Source organism: Hyperoodon ampullatus (assembly GCF_949752795.1).
Source record: "Hyperoodon ampullatus genome assembly, chromosome: 2".
NCBI lineage: Eukaryota > Metazoa > Chordata > Mammalia > Artiodactyla > Ziphiidae > Hyperoodon > Hyperoodon ampullatus.
Window position 1 is genome coordinate 165,009,802 of NC_136915.1, and position 22,339 is coordinate 165,032,140.

Consider the following 22,339-nt stretch of genomic DNA (forward strand, 5'->3'; position numbering starts at 1 on the left):
TTCTTATGTGTATTTTATCCTTTTGTCATCACCTCTTCCTTAATTGCTTCAGTAATTCAGCTTGTGTACTCATTTATTTATTAAAATAACTTAAAAAATTGTGAAATCCTATCATCCCCACAGTATGGTAGGAAGGGAAATAGCTAGAATTTATGAAAAGATTTATTGGCAATTCTCTTTTAATGTATTTTTAATATACCAAACTATTGAATCTTACCTCACTACTTTTACAGTATAACTTGTTAGCCTTGACAGTTGGGTGTGTTGTTTGTAATATGGTTACTAAAACCAAATTGAAAACCATGTCAAGTTACTAAGAACACAGGAACCATCTATGGTTCAGAATTGTGTAGCTGTGCACAGTTCTCCACCACTTGTAATTTTATATGCCTTGATAATGACTTAATCTGGACATAAGGCCTAGTACAATTTGAGGGCATTTCAAGTATATCTATTATCCTTGTAGACAGAATCACTTTAGAAATAGAAAAAAACAAATTCTGAAATGTTGTCACTGTAAACATCACAAGGGTAGGTAAATAGTCTAACTGACCCACGTATGTACTTTTGCTCTTAGTATTGAATTTGACCGGGATTGTGACTACTTTGCAATTGCTGGGGTTACAAAGAAGATTAAAGTCTATGAATATGGCACAGTCATTCAGGATGCGGTGGATATTCATTACCCTGAAAATGAAATGACCTGCAATTCCAAAATCAGGTATTTACATTATTTCCTTGGCATAATGCAGTGTGTATATAACAGTTAGTATCTATAATTAGTATGAGTTTGTTATGGTACCTTTTTGTGAGACTCCTTACTCATTCATGGTGAACACTTTAATTGTATACAGAGGATACATCAGAATATCTTTTTTATAGACATGGGTTTCTTTTTCCCTGTGGGGGTTAGTAGTTAGTGTTTTTCTCTTTGCCAAATGAAAATCCTCTTTCTTTCATTTAATCAAATAACGGTCTTTATTGTAGATGGCCTTTCATGGGGTATTTTTTTTTAACATCTTTATTGGGGTATAATTGCTTTACAGTGGTGTGTTAGTTTCTGCTTTATGACAAAGTGAATCAGTTATACATATACATATGTTCCCATATCTCTTCCCTCTTGTGTGTCCCTCCCTCCCATCCTCCCTATCCCACCCCTCTAGGTGGTCACAAGCCACATAGCTGATCTCCTTGTGCTATGCGGCTGCTTCCCACTAGCTATCTATTTTATGTTTGGTAGTGTATATATGTCCATGCCACTCTCTCAGTTTGTCACAGCTTACCCTTCCCCCTCCCCATATCCTCAAGTCCGTTCTTAGTAGGTCTGTGTCTTTATTCCCGTCTTAACCCTAGGTTCTTCATGACATTTTTTTTTCTTAAAATTCCATATATATGTGTTAGCATACGGTATTTGTCTTTCTCTTTCTGACTTACTTCACTCTGTATGACAGACTCTAGGTCTATCCACCTCATTACAAATAGCTCAATTTCTTTTCTTTTTATGGCTGAGTAATATTCCATTGTATATATGTGCCACATCTTCTTTTTCCATTCATCCGATGATGGACACTTAGGTTGTTTCCATCTCCGGGCTATTGTAAATACAGCTGCAAAGAAGAATCAGCATTGTGAAAATGACTCTACTACCCAAGGCAATCTACAGATTCAATGCAATCCCTATCAAACTACCACTGGTATTTTTCACAGAACTAGAACAAAAAATTTCACAATTTGTATGGAAACACAAAAGACCCCAAATAGCCAAAGCAATCTTGAGAATGAAAAGCGGAGCTGGAGGAATCAGGCTCCCTGACTTCAGACTATACTACAAAGCTACAGTAATCAAAACAGTGTGGTACTGGCACAAAAACAGAAAGGTAGATCAATGGAACAGGATAGAAAGCCCAGAGATAAACCCACGCACATATGGTCACCTTATCTTTGATAAAGGAGGCAGGAATGTACAGTGGAGAAAGGACAACCTCTTTAATAAGTGGTGCTGGGAAAACTGGACAGGTATGTGTAAAAGTATGAGATTAGATCGCTCCCTAACACCATACACAAAAATAAGCTCAAAATGGATTAAAGACCTAAATGTAAGGCCAGAAACTATCAAACTCTTAGAGGAAAACATAGGCAGAACACTCTATGACATAAATCACAGCAAGATTCTTTTTTGACCCACCTCCTAGAGAAATGGAAATAAAAACAAAAATAAACAAATGGGACCTAATGAAACTTCAGAGCTTTTGCACAGCAAAGGAAACCATAAACAAGACCAAAAGACAACCCTCAGAATGGGAGAAAATATTTGCAAATGAAGCAACTGACAAAGGATTAATCTCCAAAATTTATAAGCAGCTTATGCAGCTCAATAACAAAAAAAAGAGTGTATTTTTAGATGTCACATTCTCAGTTTTGAAACATTTGAGAATAGCTGAAACCATAAATGTTAAAAGTTTAATTCTAACTGTTAAATGCATTTAATTGAAATTTCAGTCATACACTTATATTAGTTAAGATTTGGGTGTAAATACAGAAATCCAATTCAAACCAGTTTATTAGTTTATATGATTGGGCACAACTGGATCTAGGGGCCTAAACAGTCTGATTAGGTCTGTCATTCTGCCATGGCATGTTCGTGCCCCCTTGGCCTCTATTATCTTCACTTACAGACATGCTTTTCTCACGTATCAAGGATGGCCAGTAGCAACTTTAGGCTCATCATATCCATCTTCCAGCTCATGACGAGCATGAAAAGTGGTTACAGGTCATAATTTGGTAGTTTCAATTGAAAAATCTGGGAATTATATGATACCTTTCTTCCCAGATGTATTGTGGGCAGAATAATGATTGTGAACTCATGTAAACCATTTTGAAAGGGTTTTAATCTTTCTGAACACATCAAAATTTTTTGTACCCATTGTTATTTATTTTTATGTAAAATGAGGCTTAACAGTATTCCTTTCTTTCAGCTGTATCAGTTGGAGTAGTTACCATAAGAACCTGTTAGCCAGCAGTGATTATGAAGGCACCGTCATCCTATGGGATGGATTCACAGGACAGAGGTCAAAGGTCTATCAGGTAAATAAGGATACTAGTTACTTGTTTTAAGAATCACATTTTCACTTTTTAATAATTGTAGAGCTCCATGTGTTTTTTAGTTACAAATTTAAAGTCATTATTTAGCATTTTCTATACCTATGTATTTACAAAGAGATGCTTCTCTGAAGCATCTCTTCAGACTTTTTGCATTTGTAGAATGTATCAAATGAAATTCCAAAAGCAATAATTTTGTAAATGTGTATATAAAAAGTTTAGGAGCTACTTTGCATCTCATTTGTTTTCATAGCCAGTTCTTTTCCCTCCCACCATAGTGATAAATTGGTATCAAGTTTGTTTGTTTGTTTTGCTTTATTTATTTTAAGATCTATATTCTGTTTGAGACTACTTTGTCTTCCTTCTCCATCCAGGAGCATGAGAAAAGGTGTTGGAGTGTTGACTTTAATTTGATGGATCCTAAACTCTTGGCTTCGGGTTCTGATGATGCAAAAGGTACTATTTGAGTTCCCTCCCCCAACTTAATTCCTTTTACTGACAGAGATGCAGATATTTATTGAAACTCATAACAATCCTTTGTGATTACTGATTATTCTAAACATAATCTACTTAGCACAAAAATCTATATTTCTTGGAGTGAAAGAAAAATGAATATGCTGCATCTTCATTATGATAATGTTTTCTGGGTTCATGCCACACTGTGACATTTTTATAACCAGTTCCTTTATATATACCATGAAATGAATTTTAGACATCTCTGTATTTTGAATTATATTAAATTCTGACTGCATACCAAAATCTTTTCATGAAGTTTATCATGTTTCAAGGCAAAAATTCTACATCTCTTTCTGCCAATTTATTTTTTAATATAAATTTATTTATTTATTTTTGGCTGTGTTGGGTCTTCATTGCTGTGTGCGGGCTTTCTCTAGTTGTGGTGAGCGGGGGCTACTCTTCGTCGCGGTGCACGGGCTTCTCATTGTCATGGCTTCTCGTTGTGGAGCACGGGCTCCAGACGCACGGGCATCTACTACTATTTTCAGTAGTTGTGGCATGTGGGCTCAGTAGTTGTGGCTTGCGGGCTGTAGAGCGCAGGCTCAGTAGTTGTGGTGCATGGGCTTAGTTGCTCCATGGCATGTGGGATCTTTCCGCACCAAGGCTCGAACCCGTGTCCCCTGCATTGGCAGGCAGATTCTTAACCACTGCTCCACCAGGGAAGCCCTCTTTCTGCCAATTTAATTGACCTCTCTTCTATTTTTTTTTTTTTTTGGTATATCCATCTTTACTATTCATTCTTTTCTGTTAACCTTGTTTTGGCCTGGTTCTTCTCATCATTAGATTTATAAAGCCCTGTTAACAGGTTTCTTTTATCTTAGAGTTAGTAGCCTTAATTTCCTTGCCCTTTCCTGCTTTTCAACATGTAACTTGCAGACTAGTGGATAGATAGGCAAGGGTGGCTCTACCATTGAAAACTTTATTTCACAATGATAGACCTGTCCTATTCTGTAAAAGGGAAATGACATGACTGGCTTAACCCCCAAAAAGTTCTAGATCAGAAAGTAGCAAGTTGTTTACCCACAGTATATATAGATTGTAATACTTTGCTTCGCAATTGCTTTAAGAAATTATCTTCGAATTTCGGAATTATTTAGAACATTGCGCTACAATTGACATTTTTTTGTTGGAATACAAAGTTTCATTAAACTTTTTTTTTTTTTAATAATGTAGTGGGGTAGCCTTTATTGAGAATACTTGCGTACTTCCTCAGGAAAATAGAAGTAATTTAAGCAGGAAGAGCAATTTAAGTAGGAAGACATTTTTTAAAAATTACTTACTGATTTTATTTTTTTTAATTTATTTTTGTCTGCGTTGGGTCTTTGTTGTGGCAAGCGGGGGCTACTCTTCATTGCAGTGCGTGTGCTTCTCATTGGAGTGGCTTCTCTTGTTGCGGAGCACGGGCTCTAGGTGCATGGGCTTCAGTAGTTGTGGCACGTGGTCTCAGTAGCTGTGGCACACGGGGTTAGTTGCTCTGTGGCATGTGGGATCTTCCCAGAGCAGGGATTGAACCCGTGTCCCCTGCATTGGCAGGCAGGTTCTTAAGCACTGCGCCACCAGGGAAGTCCCTTGATTTTAAATTGTGTTAAGATACACATAAAAGAAACCATTTTAACCATTTTAAAGTATACTGTTCAGTGGCATTAAGTACCTTCACATTGTTGTGCATCCTTCACCACTGTCAATCCATAGAACTTTTTTCGTATTGCAAACCTGAAACTCTGTTTCAGAAGCTGTTTCTGTTTTACTGAAGCAGTAACTTCCCATTCCCCCTTCACCAGCCCCTGGCAATCACCTTTCTAATTTCTGTTTCTTGTGACTGGTTTATTTCACTTAGCATAATGTCCTCTAGGTTCATCCATGTTGTTGCACGTGTTAGAATTTTGTTCTTTTATAAGACCGAAAGATAATCTATTGTGTGAATATACCACATTTTGTTTCATTCGTTGATGGATAGACACTCGGTTGTTTCCCCTTTTTGGCTATTGTGAATAATGCTGCTATGAACATGAATGGCAAAATATCTCTTCATATCCCTGCTTTAAGTTCTTCTGGGTATATACTCAGAAATGGAATTGCTGGATCATATGATACATACTTAATTTTTTTAGGAACTGCCATTCTGTTTCCCACAATGGCTGCACCATTTTATATTCCCACCAATAGTACCCAACTATTTCCATTTCTCCACATCCTTGCCAATACCTGTTCTTTTATTTTTCCTTTTTTTTAATAATGATTTTAATGGGTATGAAGTGGTATCTTACTGTGGTTTTGCTTTGCTTGCATTCCCCCAATGATAGTGATGTTGAACATTTTTTCATGTGCTTATTAGCCATTTGTATATCTTCTGAGGAGAAAGGTTTATTCAAGTCCTATGCCAATTTTTTAATTGGGTTTTGTTGTTATTGAGTTTTAGGAGTTCTCTATGTATTCTGCATATTAATCCCTTATCATGATTATCAAATCTCCATTATATATGATTTATTAATAGTGTGCTTTGATGCACACAATTTTTTCATTTTGATGAATTCCAAATTGCCTATTTTTTTCTTTTGTCGCCTGTGCCTTTCGTGTCATATTCAAGAAGTCATTGCTAAATCCAATGTAATAAATCTTATGGCCTATGTTTCTGTCTAACAGTTTTATGGTTTTAGCTCTTACATTTGTGTCTTTGATCCATTTTGAGTTCACTTTTGTATATGGTGTAAAGTAAGGGTCTGACTTCATTTTTTACATGTGAATATCCAGTTTTCCCAGAACCACTTGTTGAAAAGATTGTCCTTTCTCCATTGAAAAGTCTTAGCACCCTAGTTAAAAATCATTTTATCATATCTGTGAGGGCTTATTTTTGGACTCTATTCTTTTCCATTGGTCTATATATTTGTCATTATGCCACTACCATACTGTTTTGATTACTGTAGCTTTGTTTTGAAATCAGGAAGTGAGTCTTCCATTATTTTTTCCTCTTTTTCCAAATTGTTTTGGCTATTTTAGGTCTATTAAGATTCCACATAAATTTTAGGATGGATTTCATTCTATTTCTGCAAAAAAACTTCATTGAGATTTTGTTACAGATTGCATTGAGGCTTATCGATTTAATTGATCTTTTCAAACCAGCTTTTGGTTTCATTGGTTTTCTCTGTTGACTTCCTGATTTTAATTTATTGACTTTTGCTCTAATTTTTATTACTTCCCTTCTGCTTACTTTAGATTTAATTTGCTCTTCTATTTCTAGTTTCCTAAATTGGAAGCTCAGATGATTGATTTTGCATCTTTTTTCTTTGCTTAATATGTGCATTCAATGCTATAAATTTTCCTTTGAGTGCTGCATCCCACAGATTTTGATAAGTTATATCTTCATTCTCATTTAGTTCAAAATATTCTTAAATTTCGCTTGAGGTTTTTTATTTGACTTATGTATTACTTAGAAGCATGTTGTTTGATCTCCAAGTATAATTCCATTGTGGTCTAAGAAATACATTGTATGTTTTCCATTCTTTTAAATTTGTTAAGGTGTATTTTATGGCCCAGAATGGATGAATGTTGCATGTGACTTTGAGAAGAATGTGTATCCTACTGTTGTTGGATAAAGTAGTATGTAGATATCAATTATATTCAGTTGATTTATGGTGTTGTTGAGTTCAACTGTGTCCTGATTTTCTGTTTGCTGTATCTGTCCATTTCTGATAGAAGGGTGTGACATTTTTTAGATTCTACATTGATCTATGTATTTCTTCTTTTACTATACCACATTGTCTTGATTTGTAGCTTAAGTCTTGAAATCATTTAGTGTGAATCCTTCATCTTGGTTCTTGAAAATGATTTTAGCTCTTTACTTTCTCTGCTTTCCCATAAACAGTTTAGAATCAAGTTGCCAGTACCTACAGAAAATCCTGCTGGGATTTTGATTGAGATAGCATTGAATCTATAGATTAATATGGGATGAGTTGATATCTTAATGTACTGAGACTTCCATTCCATGAACATGGTTTATCTCTTCATATTTAGTCCTTTCTGGATTTCTCTTATCATAGTTTTATTGTTTTGTAGTTTTTGAATGCAGATCTTGCACATTATTACAACTAAATAGTTTAATATTTGGTGCTATTGAAAATGGTATTTAAAATATTAATATCCATTCATTTTTTACTAGTTTATCAAAAAACAATTGATTTTTAAATATAAATTACATTTCAACAACCTTGCTAAAGCACTCTTTACTTTTTTTTTTTTTACATCTTTATTGGAGTATAATTGCTTTACAATGGTGTGTTAGTTTCTGCTTTATAACAAAGTGAATCAGTTATACATACACATATGTTCCCATATCTCTTCCCTCTTGCGTCTCCCTCCCTCCCACCCTCCGTATCCCACCCCTCTAAGTGGTCACAAAGCACCGAGCTGATCTGCCTGTGCTATGCGGCTGCTTCCCACTAGCTATCTATTTTACGTTTGGTAGTGTATATATGTCCATGCCACTCTCTCACTTTTGACTGCACTCTTTACTTTTAAGAGATTATGTGTGGAGATTCCTTGGGCCAATCATGTTGGCAAACAGAAACATTAATACCTTTTCATTTTCAACATGTGTGCCTTTCTTTTTTTTTCTTGCTTTATTGTACTTGCAGGAACTTCCAGAACAAGAGTGGTGACAGCAAATATCCTTGTCTTGTTCCTGATCTTATGGGGAAAGCTTATAGTCTTTCATCATTAATATGATGTTAGATTTAGGTTTTGCATTGGGCATTTTTTTTTGTCAAGTTAAGGAAGTTCTGTTCTAGTTTGCTGAGATTTTTTTTTTTTTTTTTTGCGATACGCGGGCCTCTCACTGTTGTGGCCTCTCCCATTGCAGAGCACAGGCTCCGGACGCACAGGCTCAGCGGCCATGGCTCACGGGCCCAGCCACTCCACGGCATGTGGGATCCTCCCGGACCGGGGCACGAACTCATGTCCCCTGCATCGGCAGGCGGACTCTCAACCACTGTGCCACCAGGGAAGCCCCTGCTGAGAATTTTTTATCATGAATGGATGTTGAATTTCGTCATGCTTTTTCTGTATCTATTGAGATGATTCTATTGTTTTTCAATACCATGAACTATAATGATCTGGGTTTTTTTTAATTAATTTATTTTATTTTATTTATTTTGGCTGTGTTGGGTCTTTGTTGCTGTGCGTGGGCTTTCTCTAGTTGCGGCAAGGGAGGGCTACTCTTCGTTGTGCTGCGCAGGCTTTTCATTGCAGTGGCTTCTCTTGTTGCAGAGCATGGGCTCTAGGTATGCGGGCTTCAGTAGCTGTGGCTCGTGGGCTCAGTAATTATGGCTCGCAGGCTCTAGATTGCAGACTGAGTAGTTGTGGCGCACGGGCTTAGTTGCTCCGCTGCATGTGGGATCTTCCTGGACCAGAGCTCAAATCCGTGTCCCCTGTGTTGGCAGGCAGATTCTTAACCACTGCACCACCAGGGAAGCCCTGTAATGATCTGTTTTCAAATCTTGAGGTAGGCTTACATTTCCAAGAAAAACCTCATCTTGGTCATGATGTATTATCTGTCTTTTCTATATTGTTAGATTTGATTTGCTAATTTTTTGGGGGGGATTTTTACATCTATGTTTATGAGGGTTATTTTTCTATTCTTGTAATGTCTTTTTGTATCAGGATAATGCTGGCCTCCTAAAATGATTTTCCTTTTCTGTGTGTGTACCCCTGGGTGGTGTGGGTGGAGGGAAGTGATTATTTAGAATTGTTACTGTTTTAATTCTTAAATGTTTGGTAGAATTTGTCATTGAAGCTTTCTGTCCTGGAGTTTTCTTTGTTTGAAGCTTTTAACTAAGAACTTAATTTCTTTAGTAGATTTAGGACTGTTCAATTAATCTATTTCTTTTTGAGTGAGTTTTGGTAGTTTGTATCTTTCAGGAATTGGTATTTTGTGTCCTTTCTTTTCTTATTATTTATGTACTTAGATCAGTGTGATGTTAGGTTTATCAATCTTATTGATCTTTTCAAATATCTAACTGATTTTATTGGTTTTTCTGTTTTTCTCTTTTCAGTTTCATTGATGTTTGTCCATTAATTTTTTCTTCTTGCTTTGGGTTTCATTTCTTCTTTTTCTAGGTTGTTACATTTGAAGTTTATGTCATTGATTTGAGCATTTATCTTTTCTAATATAAATATTTTTTGTTATACATTTCCCTTTAAGCACTACTTTAACTGATCCCAGAGATTTTCATATAATGTGTTTTTCATTCAATTTAAGATTACATCTGAGACTTCCCCAGTGGTCCAGTGGTTAAGACTCCATGCTTCCACTGCAGGGGGCACAGGTTTGATCCTTGGTCAGAGAACCACATGCCGCACGGCACAGCCAAAAAATAAATAAATAAATAATATAAAAATAAATAAATAAAATTACATCTAATATCTCTTGTGATTGTCTTGCTTGGCTAAGAATTATTTTAAAATATTTTAACATTTTCCATCTTTTTAAAAAAATGTCAGAGCTCTTACTGTTACCGATTTATAGCTTAATTCTTTTATAATTAGAGAACATATTTTTATATAATTTTAATCCTTTTAAATTTGTTATGATTTGTTTTGTGGCCCAGAATACAATCTACCTTGGTAAATATTCCAAGTGCATTGAAAAAATCTATACTCTCCTGTTTGATGGAGTGTTCTATAAGTGTCAGATCAATCTTGTTGAGAATATTTTTTTGGTTTTCTATTTCCCCCCTTTTTTGGTCTCCTTGTTTTATTAATTATGAAATAGGAGTGTTGAAATCTAGTTTTATTTCTCTTCTCAGTTATCTTGGGGAGGAGGGTGTTTTGCCTCATTTTGGGGGGAAACTCTATTGTTAGGGTCAGGAACATTTAGACATGTTATATTTTCTTGGTGAACTGACCCTTTTATCAGTATTTAATGTCACTCTTCATCCCTATTGATATTCTTTCTTCTGACACTGCTTTGTTAGATATTCATCAAACCAGTAATTTCATTCTTTTCTCCTTTGGGATTCCAACTGCATGAATGTTAAACCTTTTTATTTTGTCTTATAGGTCCCTGAGACTCTGTCCTTTTCTTGTCAATATTTTTTCCTTTCTTCAGATTGAGTAATTTGTCTTCTGTCTTCTCGTTCACTAACTTTTATGTGTCCATCTCCCTTTTGCTATGAATTTACCTCAGTGAATCTTTTATGTAAATTACTGTAATTGTTTTAAAATTTTCTATTTTGTCCTTTTTCATAGTTTCTATATCTCTTCTGAGTACATCTATCTTTCCATTAATTTTAAATGTGTTTATTACTTTTACCCCATGGAACGTAGTTACAATAGTTGCTTTAACATCTGTTTTATAGCATTGCTCTGTTGATTGCATCTTCCTTTGAAAATTCTTCACATTTTCCAGGATTTTTGTATGTTGAGTTATTTTGAGGTTATATGTTAAGCATTTTGAATATTATTTTGTACAACTGTGGGTATTGTTCAGATTTTCTGGAGAGTGCTTTGTTTTGTTTTTTTAAATTGGGCAACCAGTTGGTTTAGATTTTGACTGTAAGTTCTATCTTGCCTGTGTGAGTGGTTGTTTTACTGTCAGGTCAGTTTTCAAAGCCTTTGCTGTGCTCCATTGGTTTGTCTGATGCATATGCCAGTCAGAGGTTAATCTGGAAATAAGTAGGTCTTTTCAAACGTAGTTCAGTGCTCATAGCCTCTGCCATTCTACTTTGTGTCCATCTTGCACATAGAACTCAGAAGTAACTACAAGACTTATGCTGTTCATACACAGAAATATGGGATCTCCTTTTCCAGTGCTTTCTTTTTGAAGTTTCTCCTGCACACTCTTCATCCCCCAGAGTCTTTTTTACTGAGGGTTTCTCAAGAAAGTAGGGTTTTCTGTACAGATGAGTTACTCCTTTTTATGGCCATGGAGATGGAGTTTCTTTTGGTGCATTTGCTTCCCATACTGATGCAGCTCTGTGACTAAAGCCCTCCCTTGGGGAAAAGTTGAAAGAGAAAAAGGATGAAACAAAAGAAAAACAATGAAAATTACTCCCAAACCTCTGGCTTGCAAGAACCCCTTTTATTAGTCTTATGACCGGATACACAGGGATTTTCCTTAGTTTTTGCTGACTGAGGCACTGACTTTGCCTCTCTATGGGAGAATAGAGGGAGGAACAAAACGGTATTCTCACCTCCATGTTGGTCACTTCTTAAGTCTTGAATTTCCTCCCCCGAATGATTGGTTTTCCTTATTATTCACATTCCTCAGAGAGTCACTTTCTGTTTTCTTGATAATTGTCCAGAGTAAACTCACAGTGAGAGAGACTGACAGATTACTCTGTCTTGGTTGGTACTAACATTCCCAAATGCATTTAAGCCTTTCTCAAAAGTGTTACAGGCATACCTCGTTTTATTGCACCTTGCTGATACTATGTTTTTTACAAATTGAGGGTTTATTGTAACCCTGTATAGAGCAAGTCTATTGGCGCCATTTTTCCAACAGCTTTTGCTCATTTCATGTCTATCTGTCACATTTTGGTAATTCTCACAAAATTTCAAACTTTTCCAATATTTTTATATGTGTTATGATGATCTGTTATCAGTGATCTTTGGTGTTTCTATTGTAATTGTTTTGGAGTGCCACACACTGCACCTATATAAGATGGCAAACTTAATCAATAAACGTAGTGTGTGTTCTGATTGCTCCACCCCTGTCCGTTCCTCTGTCTCTCTTCTTCTCCTCAGGCCTCCCTATTCCCTGAGACATAACAATGTTGAAATTAGGCCAGTTAATGACCCTCTGTTGGCCTCTAATTGTTCAAGTGAACAGAAGAGTTGCACATCTCACTTTATTATTTATTTATTTTTTATAAATCGAAATATAGTTGATTTACAATGTTTGTGTTAATTTCTGCTATGCAGCAAAGTGATTCAGTTATACATATATATACATTTTTTTTCATATTCTTTTCCATTATGGTTTAACTATACTGAATATAGTTCTCTGTGCTATACAGTATAGGACCTTATTGTTTATCCATCCTATATATAATAGCTTACATATGCTAACCCCAGCCTCCAACTCCATCCCTCTCCCATTCCCCTCCCCCTTGGCAACCACCAATCTGTTCTCTAAGTCTATGAGTCTGTTTCTGTTTTGTAGGTAAATTCATTTGTGTCATACTTTAGATTCCACATATAAGTGATGTCATATGGTATTTGTCTTTCTCTTTCTCACTTCTCTTAGTATGATGATCTCTAGGTCCATCCATGTTGCTGCAAGTGGCATTATTTCATTCTTTTTTATGGCTGAGTAGTATTCCATTGTATATATATATACACCACATTTTCTTTATCCATTCCTCTGTTGATGGACATTTAGATTTTATCCATGTCTTGACTATTGTGAATACTGCTGCTTTGAACATAGGGGTGTATGTATCCTTTTGAATTATAGTTTTGTCCAGATATATGCCCAGGAGTGGGATTGCTGGATCATATGGCAACTCTATTTTTAGTTTTTTGAGGAACCTCCATACTGTTTTCCATAGTGTCTGCACCAACTTACATTTCCACCAACAGTGTAGGAGGGTTCCCTTTTCTCCACACCCTCTCCAGCATTTGTTATTTGTAGATTTTTTGATGATGGCCATTCTGACCACTGTAAGGTGGTACCTCATTGTTGTTTTGATTTGCATTTCTCTAATAATTAGTTATGATGCTGAGCATCTTTTCATGTGGCACATCTAACTTTAAATCAAAAGCTAGAAGTGATTAAGGTTAGTGAAGAAGGCATGTTGAGAGTCAAGATAGGCTGAAAGCTAGGCCTCTTGCACCAAACACTTAGCCAAGTTGTGAATGCTAAGGAGAAGTTCTTGAAGGAAATTAAAAGTGTTATTCCAGTGAACACATGGATGATAAGAAAGTGGAATAGCCTTATTGCTGCTGATATAAAGAAGTTTTAGTGGTCTGGATAGAAGATCAAATATTCCCTTAATTCCCAAAGCCTAATCCAGAGCAAGGCCCTAACTCTCTTCAATTCTGTGAAGGCTGAGAGAGGTGAGGAAGCTGCAGAAGAAAAGTTTGAAGCTAGCAGAGGTTGGCTCATGTGGTTTAAGAAAAGAAACTGTCTTTACAACATAAAAGTGCATGGTGAAGCTGCAAGTGCTGATTAGAAGCTGTTGCAAATTATCCAGAAGATATAGCTAAGATAATGAAGGTGGCTCCACTAAACAACATATTTTCAATGTAGATGAAACAGTATTATATTGAAAGAAGATGCCATCTAGGATTTCCATAACTAGAGAAAAGAAGTCAGTGCCTGGTTTCAAAGTTTTAAAGGACAGGCCGACTCTTGTTGGGGCTAAAGCAGCTGCTAACTTGAAACTGAAGCCAGTGCTCATTTGCCATTTTGAAAATTGTAGGGCCCTTAAGAATTATGCTAAATCCACTCTGCCTGTGCTCCTTAAATGGAACAACAAAGCCTGCATGACAGCACATCTGATTACAACATGGTTTGCTGAATATTTTAAGCCCACTGTTGAGACCTCCTGCTCAGAAAGAAAGATTCCTTTCAAAATAGTACTGCTCATTGACAATGCTCCTGGTCATCCAAGACCTCTGATGGAGAGAGACAATGAGATTAATGTTTTTTCATGCCTGCTAATACAACATCCATTCTACAGCCTATAGATCAAGGAGTAATTTCAACTTTCAAATCTTATTATTTAAGAAATACATTTTGTAAGGCTATATCTGCCATAGATAGTGATTCCTCTGATGAATCTGGGCAAAGTCAATTGAAAACAGAGAAATTGTTCATGAAAGGAAGAGTTAATAGATGGGGCAGACTTCACTGCTGTCTTACTTTAAGAAGTTGCTGCAGCCACCCCAAGCCTTCAGCAGCCACCATTCTGATCAGTCAGCAGCCATCAACTTAGAGGCAAAACAGTCTACCAGTAAAAAGACTCAGATGATGGTTGCCATTTTTTAGCAATAAAATATTTTTTAATTAAGATGTGTAAAAAAATTTTTTTAGGTACAGTGCCACTGCACATTTAATAGACTGCAGTATAATGTAAACATGGATTTTACATGTACTGGGAAAACAAACATTTTGTGACTCCCTTTATTATGGTACTTGCTTTATTGTGGTGGCCTGGAACAAAACCCTCAATACAGGAATGCCTGTATTTACTGTTTCTTAAATATATTTATCACTCCTTGACTGTTTGGTGATTTTACTTATAAAATATAGCCTTTATAATAATTTTATAGTAAGAATATTTTAAATTACTTTTAATGTATTTTACAGAAAAATATTTTTTATATTTGTTGTTTAATCTATTTTTAACCATTATTAACAATGGAAGTTATTTTTTCATTGCATAATTAAATACTCAGTCCTTACAAATGATATTTTTCTGATCTGTATATTTTAACAATAGTTTAATTCCTCATAAATTATGACTGAACTTTTTTCCCCGACAGATCAACCATGTTGATCTAACTTCTCTAAGCCAGTTATAAGATAAAAAGTTAAAAAAATAAATAAATAAAAACAGTTTACTTCCAATTATATGTGCACATATTTGCATGTTAAAGAACTATCAGTACCTAGCAAGGTAATCAGAAAAGAGTTTCATGAGCCATTTTATAAGTTCTTTTGGGAAAATGTATTTTCCTTTTAAAATACATAACCTAAGAGTCATTTCCAATAAATAATCTTGCTTTTGAAATAGAATAAGCACATTCTTTAAAGGTTTTTTCCCCTCCACATATGAGTTTGAAGAATTTAGGCTTTAGGACACCCTAAGTTTAGCCTGATTTATTCCAAATTTTCATAGTTGTATATGTTAATGTAAAAGTGCTGAATTTGAAATCTTGGTAAATTTCAAAAATTAATTTTACTTAACTCATACTGAATGAAATGCTTCCACTTCTTATCATCAGAGGACTAAAAAATGAACTGCAACATAGTAAATAAACAGCATTATAATAACAGTTATCATTCCCATAAGTTATAACTCTACTAAGTATAATATCTCCTGGATCCAAATGAAATTAAAAGGCTTGTGTTGGCCAGCATCCCAGATGGACCCCAGTGATCTTTGGCTTCTATTATTCCCACACTTGTTTAGTTCCCCTGCTTCCCCATTGCTCCAGTCTGCATGATACCAGAATACTGTAGAAGTGAAGGTATGTCCCTTCTGAAATTAGTTTATCTGTCTTCATCATTCTCTTTCCATTCAGTTGGTTTGGGAGAAGCTAGCTGTATCATAAGCCCAAATGGTGGGGAACCGAATCCTCACGCCAAGAGCTGTGTTGAGTGAACTTTGAAACGAATTCTTCAGCTCAGCTTTACTGTGACCTCTGAGCCTTGACACGGTGAGCCAAAAGCACCCAGCCAAGCTGCTTGGAGATTCCTGATTCTCAGAAACTATGTAACATAGTAAATTTTGTTTTAAGTTGCTAAGTTTTGGAGCAATTTGCTGTGCAACAATAGCTAACTAATGCGACAAGGCCTGTTTTCTCTTTGATGAAGTTTAAAAGAAAAACTTATGTTTGATAATTAGCATTGCCAAAGTACACATCTTTGTGTTTAATCTTTTACACTTTTTTAGACTTATCAAATAGTATAGATGTTTATGATAGTTTTGGGTGAAGCAGCATTCTCCCTTTTAATTCATTCTGTTTTCTGTAGGATCTAGACAGTAGTTCAGAAGTGGGTTCAGGAGTACCAGATATGAATCATACCCATACTTGCACATTCTCACTAAAGACAGGCTTTCTTACTGTGTCAAACTCCTGGGCCTGGTTCCTTTATCTTTTACAATGAATTCTTTCTTAGGAAGCTTTGTGCAAATAGATGTGCAGTGGACCCAGTCTGAAAAGCTCAGAAACATAAATCCTGCACATTGAAATTGGTACTGACATTATTATAGATATGTAATGTGTTCTGTTATTGGAAAAAATAATTTTGAACAAAAGAACTTAGGGAGTGTTTAACCCAGACTTTAAAAGATCTGTAGATGATAAACCTCACCAATCCTCTAGGGTAGTTGGATTTTTTAAAATTCAGGACTTTTTAATGGGACGTAAGGTTCAGGTGATACTCAAAAAAAACAGAAAAACAAAAAAACAAAAATCTTTTCTTTACCTATTAACATTAATCAAACTTGTAATAAAACACTTAGTTATAAGTAAAAAAATTCATTTCCTAAAGGCAGCTTGCTAGTACTCAGAACAATTTTTTTTTTTTTTTAGTCTCCTACATTTTGACATGATTTTCCTAGGAGTCACTATTTTGATTTTTTGCTGAATGTCACAGGAGACTATATAAATAAGGGCAGTGTGTTTTGTTTGATTTAATTGCCTTAGCTCTTCACCTTGAGGATATTTTCTTTTAAAATCGCTTTTGTTTTTTCTTGCCAAAAGGAATTTTCACAATAAATGTTGAGACTGTAATTTTGTAGTTAAAAGAAATTCTTACTATCAGACTTTTAAGGAGAAAGGAACCATAGTTCCTTATTGTGAAGAACATCTCATTTATGTTTGTCTTAGACATTTTCTTTTTTTTTTTTTTTTGGCCACACCACGCAGCTTGCAGATCTTACTTCCTCTTAACAGGGATCAAACCCAGGCCCCTGGCAGTGAGAGCGCCAAGTCCTAACCACTGGGCCGCCAGGGAATTCCCAGTCTTAGACATTTTCTTCCGGTACTTTTATTGATTTCTTTCTCCAAAAGATTATACTATTTTACCTTTTGACCTATGATGTTATCTTAGGATATTAAGTTGATTTTAATGTTATTTCATCATATCTGTTGTATTAGTTCCCTAGGACTGCCATAGCAGCGTACCACTACCTGCCTGGCTCCTACAATAGAAATTTATTCTCTCACAGTACTACAGGCTTAGAAGCCCGGAATAAGGTATTGGCGAGGCCATTCTCCCTCTGAAGACTCTAGGGAAGAAGCCGTCCTTGCTGCCTTCCTAGCTCCTGGTGGTTACGTAGCAGTCCTTGGCATTCTTTTACTTGTAGCTGCATCCGATTTCTGCCTCTCTCTACACATCGCCTTCTTCACTCTTTGCCTCTGTAGCCAAGTCTCCCTCGCCTTATAAAGACATCAGTTATTGGATTTAGGGCCCATCCTATTCCAGTATGACCTCATCTTAACTTGATTACATCTGTAAAGACCCTATTTCAAAATAAGTTGACACTCATAGGTACCTAGTGTTAGGACTTCAACATATCTTTTTGGGGAAAACAATTTAACCCACAATACCTGTTCTATTTAATAACTAATAACTTAATAACAGTATTATATTCCTTGTGCATTTTTCTTTTCTATGCTTTATATATTCAGTGTATCTTTATAGTATTTTAAACCTTAGGTATCCTTACAGTTCAGACAGTTATATTAGATTCTAATATTTTATGTGTTGAAAATTATAACCATGGTGGTTACCATTATGTCTTATTTTTAAAATGTAAATGATTACTCCATTGAGAAAATTACTTTGAAATAAAAAAGAAGACCTCACTTCTAAGTTAGCTGTTGTTCTGTTAGTTCTGGTTCATTTTTATGACTACTCATGTTTAATAGTCATGAAACACTGATATATAACCTTTGTTTGTAAAGGTTCTTAGTGATTAGTAGTGAGGTTATGGGATTAGTAGGTGCTCCATAAATATTTGTTGTGGATTAACTTTGGCTTGCCACGCTGTTAGAGTACAGTTCTACCACTTGATATTCTAATCTATAAGTACTATTTGGCATGCAGACTTTTAATTACAGCTAGCCATCTCATCTCAGAATTGTGTATCTTAATTGCCTGAACAATTGTATGCTGACTGAAATAGCACGATTCCTATTGGAAAAAAGCGTGAGACAAATCAAACATTTCTATTTAAAATTGTTATTTTTTTATTTTAGTAATGAGTATCTTACGTTTCTCTGGGAAGGCTAATAGACTCATCAGGTTTTAAATAACTTTTTTTAATGATTCATTTTTATTCAGAGGTTTCACATAAAGAAATTTTCTATTCTTGTGAAATTCTATTCATAGAAGATAAATGATCCTGTTCACACAGAGGAAGTCTCTATTCTTATGAAATAACATTCATAGAAGTGGTAGTTGTTGGAACCATTTTTATGTTTTTCACTCCTATTTAAAGATCACTGTATTAATAATCCTAAAAAGATTCTAAAGTTTTATTATGCCTCCAGCTCTATACTTTGGTTTTCAACTCTGCTTTACACATTAGAATCACTCAGAAAGCTTTTTTTAAATATTTATTTATTTATTTATTTATTTTTGGCTGCGTTGGGTCTTCGTTGCGGTACGCAGGCTTCTCATTGCGGTGGCTTCTCTTGTTGTGGAGCACGGGCTCTAGGTGCGCGGGCTTCAGTAGTTGTGGCACATGGGCTCAGTAGTTGTGGCTCGCGGGCTCTAGAGCTCAGGGTCAGTAGCTGTGGCGCACAGGCTTAGTTGCTCTGAAGCACGTGGGATCTTCCTGGACCAGGGCTTGAACCCGTGTCCCCTGCACTGGCAGGTGGATTCTTAACCACTGCGCTACCAGGGAAGCCCCCAGAGAGCTTTTTAAAAAACCGCCAATACCTGGACCCCATCTGGGCACAGTCCTGACGAGACATTGGGACCCATAGAACGATGGGTTAGGAAGGCTTTTGTTGTTGTTATCGTTAATGTTTGTTATTAATCCTAATGTGGAACCAGGATCGTAACCTATATCTTGAAAGTCTATTTGTATTCTAGTGTCTACTAAGACATTTTTGTTTAAAAATGATATGGTTGCTCTGGTAACTCACAAGATAACATCTCACTTTTATACTTCTGTTTTCAGATCTGACCTGCTCTGATCAGTCAGGTTTTCACTCCCTAATCCTTAGAAATCTCAATATATAGCATTGGAATGGACTAAATATCAAATATTAAAGCAAAATTTTAAAGTTCAGCTAAGCAATTCTGTCATCTGTTACTTTAGACGTACTAAGTCATACAACTAAGTTCCCATGTAAAATTTTAAAATCATGGAATTCTTAATTGAAAGATGAAATAAGAACTGCTCCCAGGTACTTTAAAAGATATTTGTGTATATATCTTATATACAGTCTGATATATATCATACATGTGAAAATGTGTGTGTATGTGAGGTTCTCAAAAGTGTAATAGGTTGGACGATAAACCATGTAGTTGCCCTACTCATACACACACACACACACACACACACACACTATTTAAAGAATACTAAGGCAAATACACATGTATTTCAGATTGCTTTTTTTTAACCTGTCTTTCATGCCTTAGTTATGAGATATATTGATTATATAATATTTTCTGACTTTGAAACTAAGCTCTGTTGGTTTAAATATACTGTTCTATTATTCATTCATTCAGGTTCAACATTTTTGATCCTAGTAAACCAAAATGCTTAGATGAACATGAAAAGACAGCTGTAGCAATAAGCAGACTTTCTCAGTTACAGAAGCATTGGCCTATGTATTGTTTATTTTCATTTTTATTGTTCCTTACTCTTAGTGAAGCTATGGTCTACCAACCTAGACAACTCGGTGGCAAGCATTGAGGCGAAGGCTAACGTGTGCTGTGTTAAATTCAGCCCCTCTTCTAGATACCATCTGGCTTTCGGCTGTGCAGGTAAGAAATGAAAGATTTGTCTTCTTTTGTTGTTGGTTTTCATGACTAAGATAAAAGAACGTTTTAAAATGAATAAGTTTCTTTGTAGGTTTAAACTTTATTTTCATTGTTATACTCTAAATTAGAACTATGTGGTATGCCATTTTTACTCATTAATTGCTGTGCCTTAATTTCAGTGTTCTGTCTCCCATGTCTAATACATAGAGATGGGTTTGTTGATTATTTTTCTTGTTGTTCCTCTGAGTCTTTGCATGCATGAATAATGCTTATTTGTTTACAAACTTAGGTCATAATGATGTTTAAACAATGAAGCTGTATTGTTTAGACACAGGAAACCTTTTTTTTTTTTTAATTAAAGGAAACCTAATAATTCCTTCAACAATTATTTATTGAGTGCCTACTGTACACAAAGCACCCATCTAGGGGCAGTGAATAAGACAGATAAAGTCTTGTATTGTGGAGTACATGCTAACATACTAAGTACTCAAAAAAAAAATCATACCAAAGAATTTTTTGTTAAAGTATTTTTCTTAACTAGGGTGACCAAATGTCTGGATTTGCCTGGAGCAGTCCTAGTTTATATTATATTTGTCTTACCATCATAATTACTGATAGGGCTTTCTTTCATTCTCAAAAGTGTTATGGGTTGGAAGATAAATTATATGGTCACTTTTACTCATAATTCCTTTGTTTTCTATATCTGAATTCCTACCTTGAATGTTTACTAAAGCAGTAAACACCTGTAATTTAACTTTAGCATTGTTAAATCTCCTTGATTCTTGATTCCTTTTTTTATTGATAATCTTGAGTAAAAAAAAATAACAACAATAATCTAGCACCATATCATGAACACAATATTACCTTTTAAAAAGGTAAATTTAAATCTTAATTTGTCATAACATCTTTTCCTTATTCCAACTTACTATTTATTTCACTTGCATACTGACATAATTTCATAATTAAATTCCCGGAGGGTATGGATGAACATGTATCAGTGGGTAGAATTCTCTTTTCATTAGCAGATAGATTTTTCCCCCCCACATGCTGCTCTTTTCCATTGGGACCTATTATTCCCTTATTTAAATCCCTGTTTTGTCTCTGACTAGAAATGTTACTTTGGGCAAATTGATTAACTTCTCTCCCCAAGTTCCTTATCTTTAAAATAGAGATAGCCTTTTGGGTCTCTTACGATGATTATGAAAGGAAGATACTGTCTGTAAAGCTCTTCGAACATGATGCTCAATAATTACTTAGTTATTATTATTAATTAATATTTTATCAGTCATTTAATTAGAGTAGCTTTTTGAGTGTTTAATATTATAAACATACTCACCAATGGCCATCATTTTTTTTGGGGTTATGAGTTTTTATTTCTTTTTTAACATCTTTATTGGAGTATAATTGCTTTACAATGGTGTGTTAGTTTCTGCTTTATAACAGAGTGAATCAGCTATACGTATACATATATCCCCATATCCCCTCCCTCTTGCGACTCCCTCCCATCCTCCCTATCCCACCCCTCTAGGTGGTCACAGAGCACTGAGATGATCTCCCTGTGCTATGAGGCTGCTTCCCACTAGCTATTTGTTTTACATTTGGTAGTATATATAAGTCCATGCCACTCTCTCACTTCGTCCGGGCTTACCCTTCCCCCTCCCCGTGTCCTCAAGTCCATTCTGTACGTCTGCATCTTTATTCCTGTCCTGCCCCTAAGTTCTTCATAACCTTCTTTTTTTTTTTCTTTCTAAGATTCCATATATATGTGTTAGCATATGGTACTGTTTTTCTCTTTCTGACTTACTTCACTCTGTATGACACACTCCAGGTCCATCCACCTCACAACAAATAACTCAGTTTTGTTTCTTTTTAAGGCTGAGTAATATTCCATTGTATATATGTGCCACATCTTCTTTATCCATTCATCTGTCGATGGGCATTTAGGTTGCTTCCATGCCCTGGCTATTGTAAATAGTGCTGCAATTAATATGGGGTGCATGTGTCTTTTTGAATTATGGTTTTCTCAGGGTATATGCCCAGTAGTGGGATTGCTGG

The 22,339-nt window shown here is 35.5% G+C and overlaps 1 protein-coding gene across 1 annotated transcript in view; it reads left to right on the top strand.

Annotated features, from left to right (window-relative positions):
• COP1 (COP1 E3 ubiquitin ligase) overlaps positions 1 to 22,339 on the top strand; it is a gene marked incomplete at its 5' end in the record, with an annotated part of 242,055 nt that overhangs the window by 155,223 nt on the left and 64,493 nt on the right. The window contains 4 exons of the mRNA XM_079698724.1: positions 578 to 721; positions 2,976 to 3,084; positions 3,474 to 3,555; positions 20,171 to 20,287. Of these exons, the coding sequence (XP_079554850.1) occupies positions 578 to 721; positions 2,976 to 3,084; positions 3,474 to 3,555; positions 20,171 to 20,287 (452 nt within the window). The remainder of the gene's footprint in view (positions 1 to 577; positions 722 to 2,975; positions 3,085 to 3,473; positions 3,556 to 20,170; positions 20,288 to 22,339) is intronic.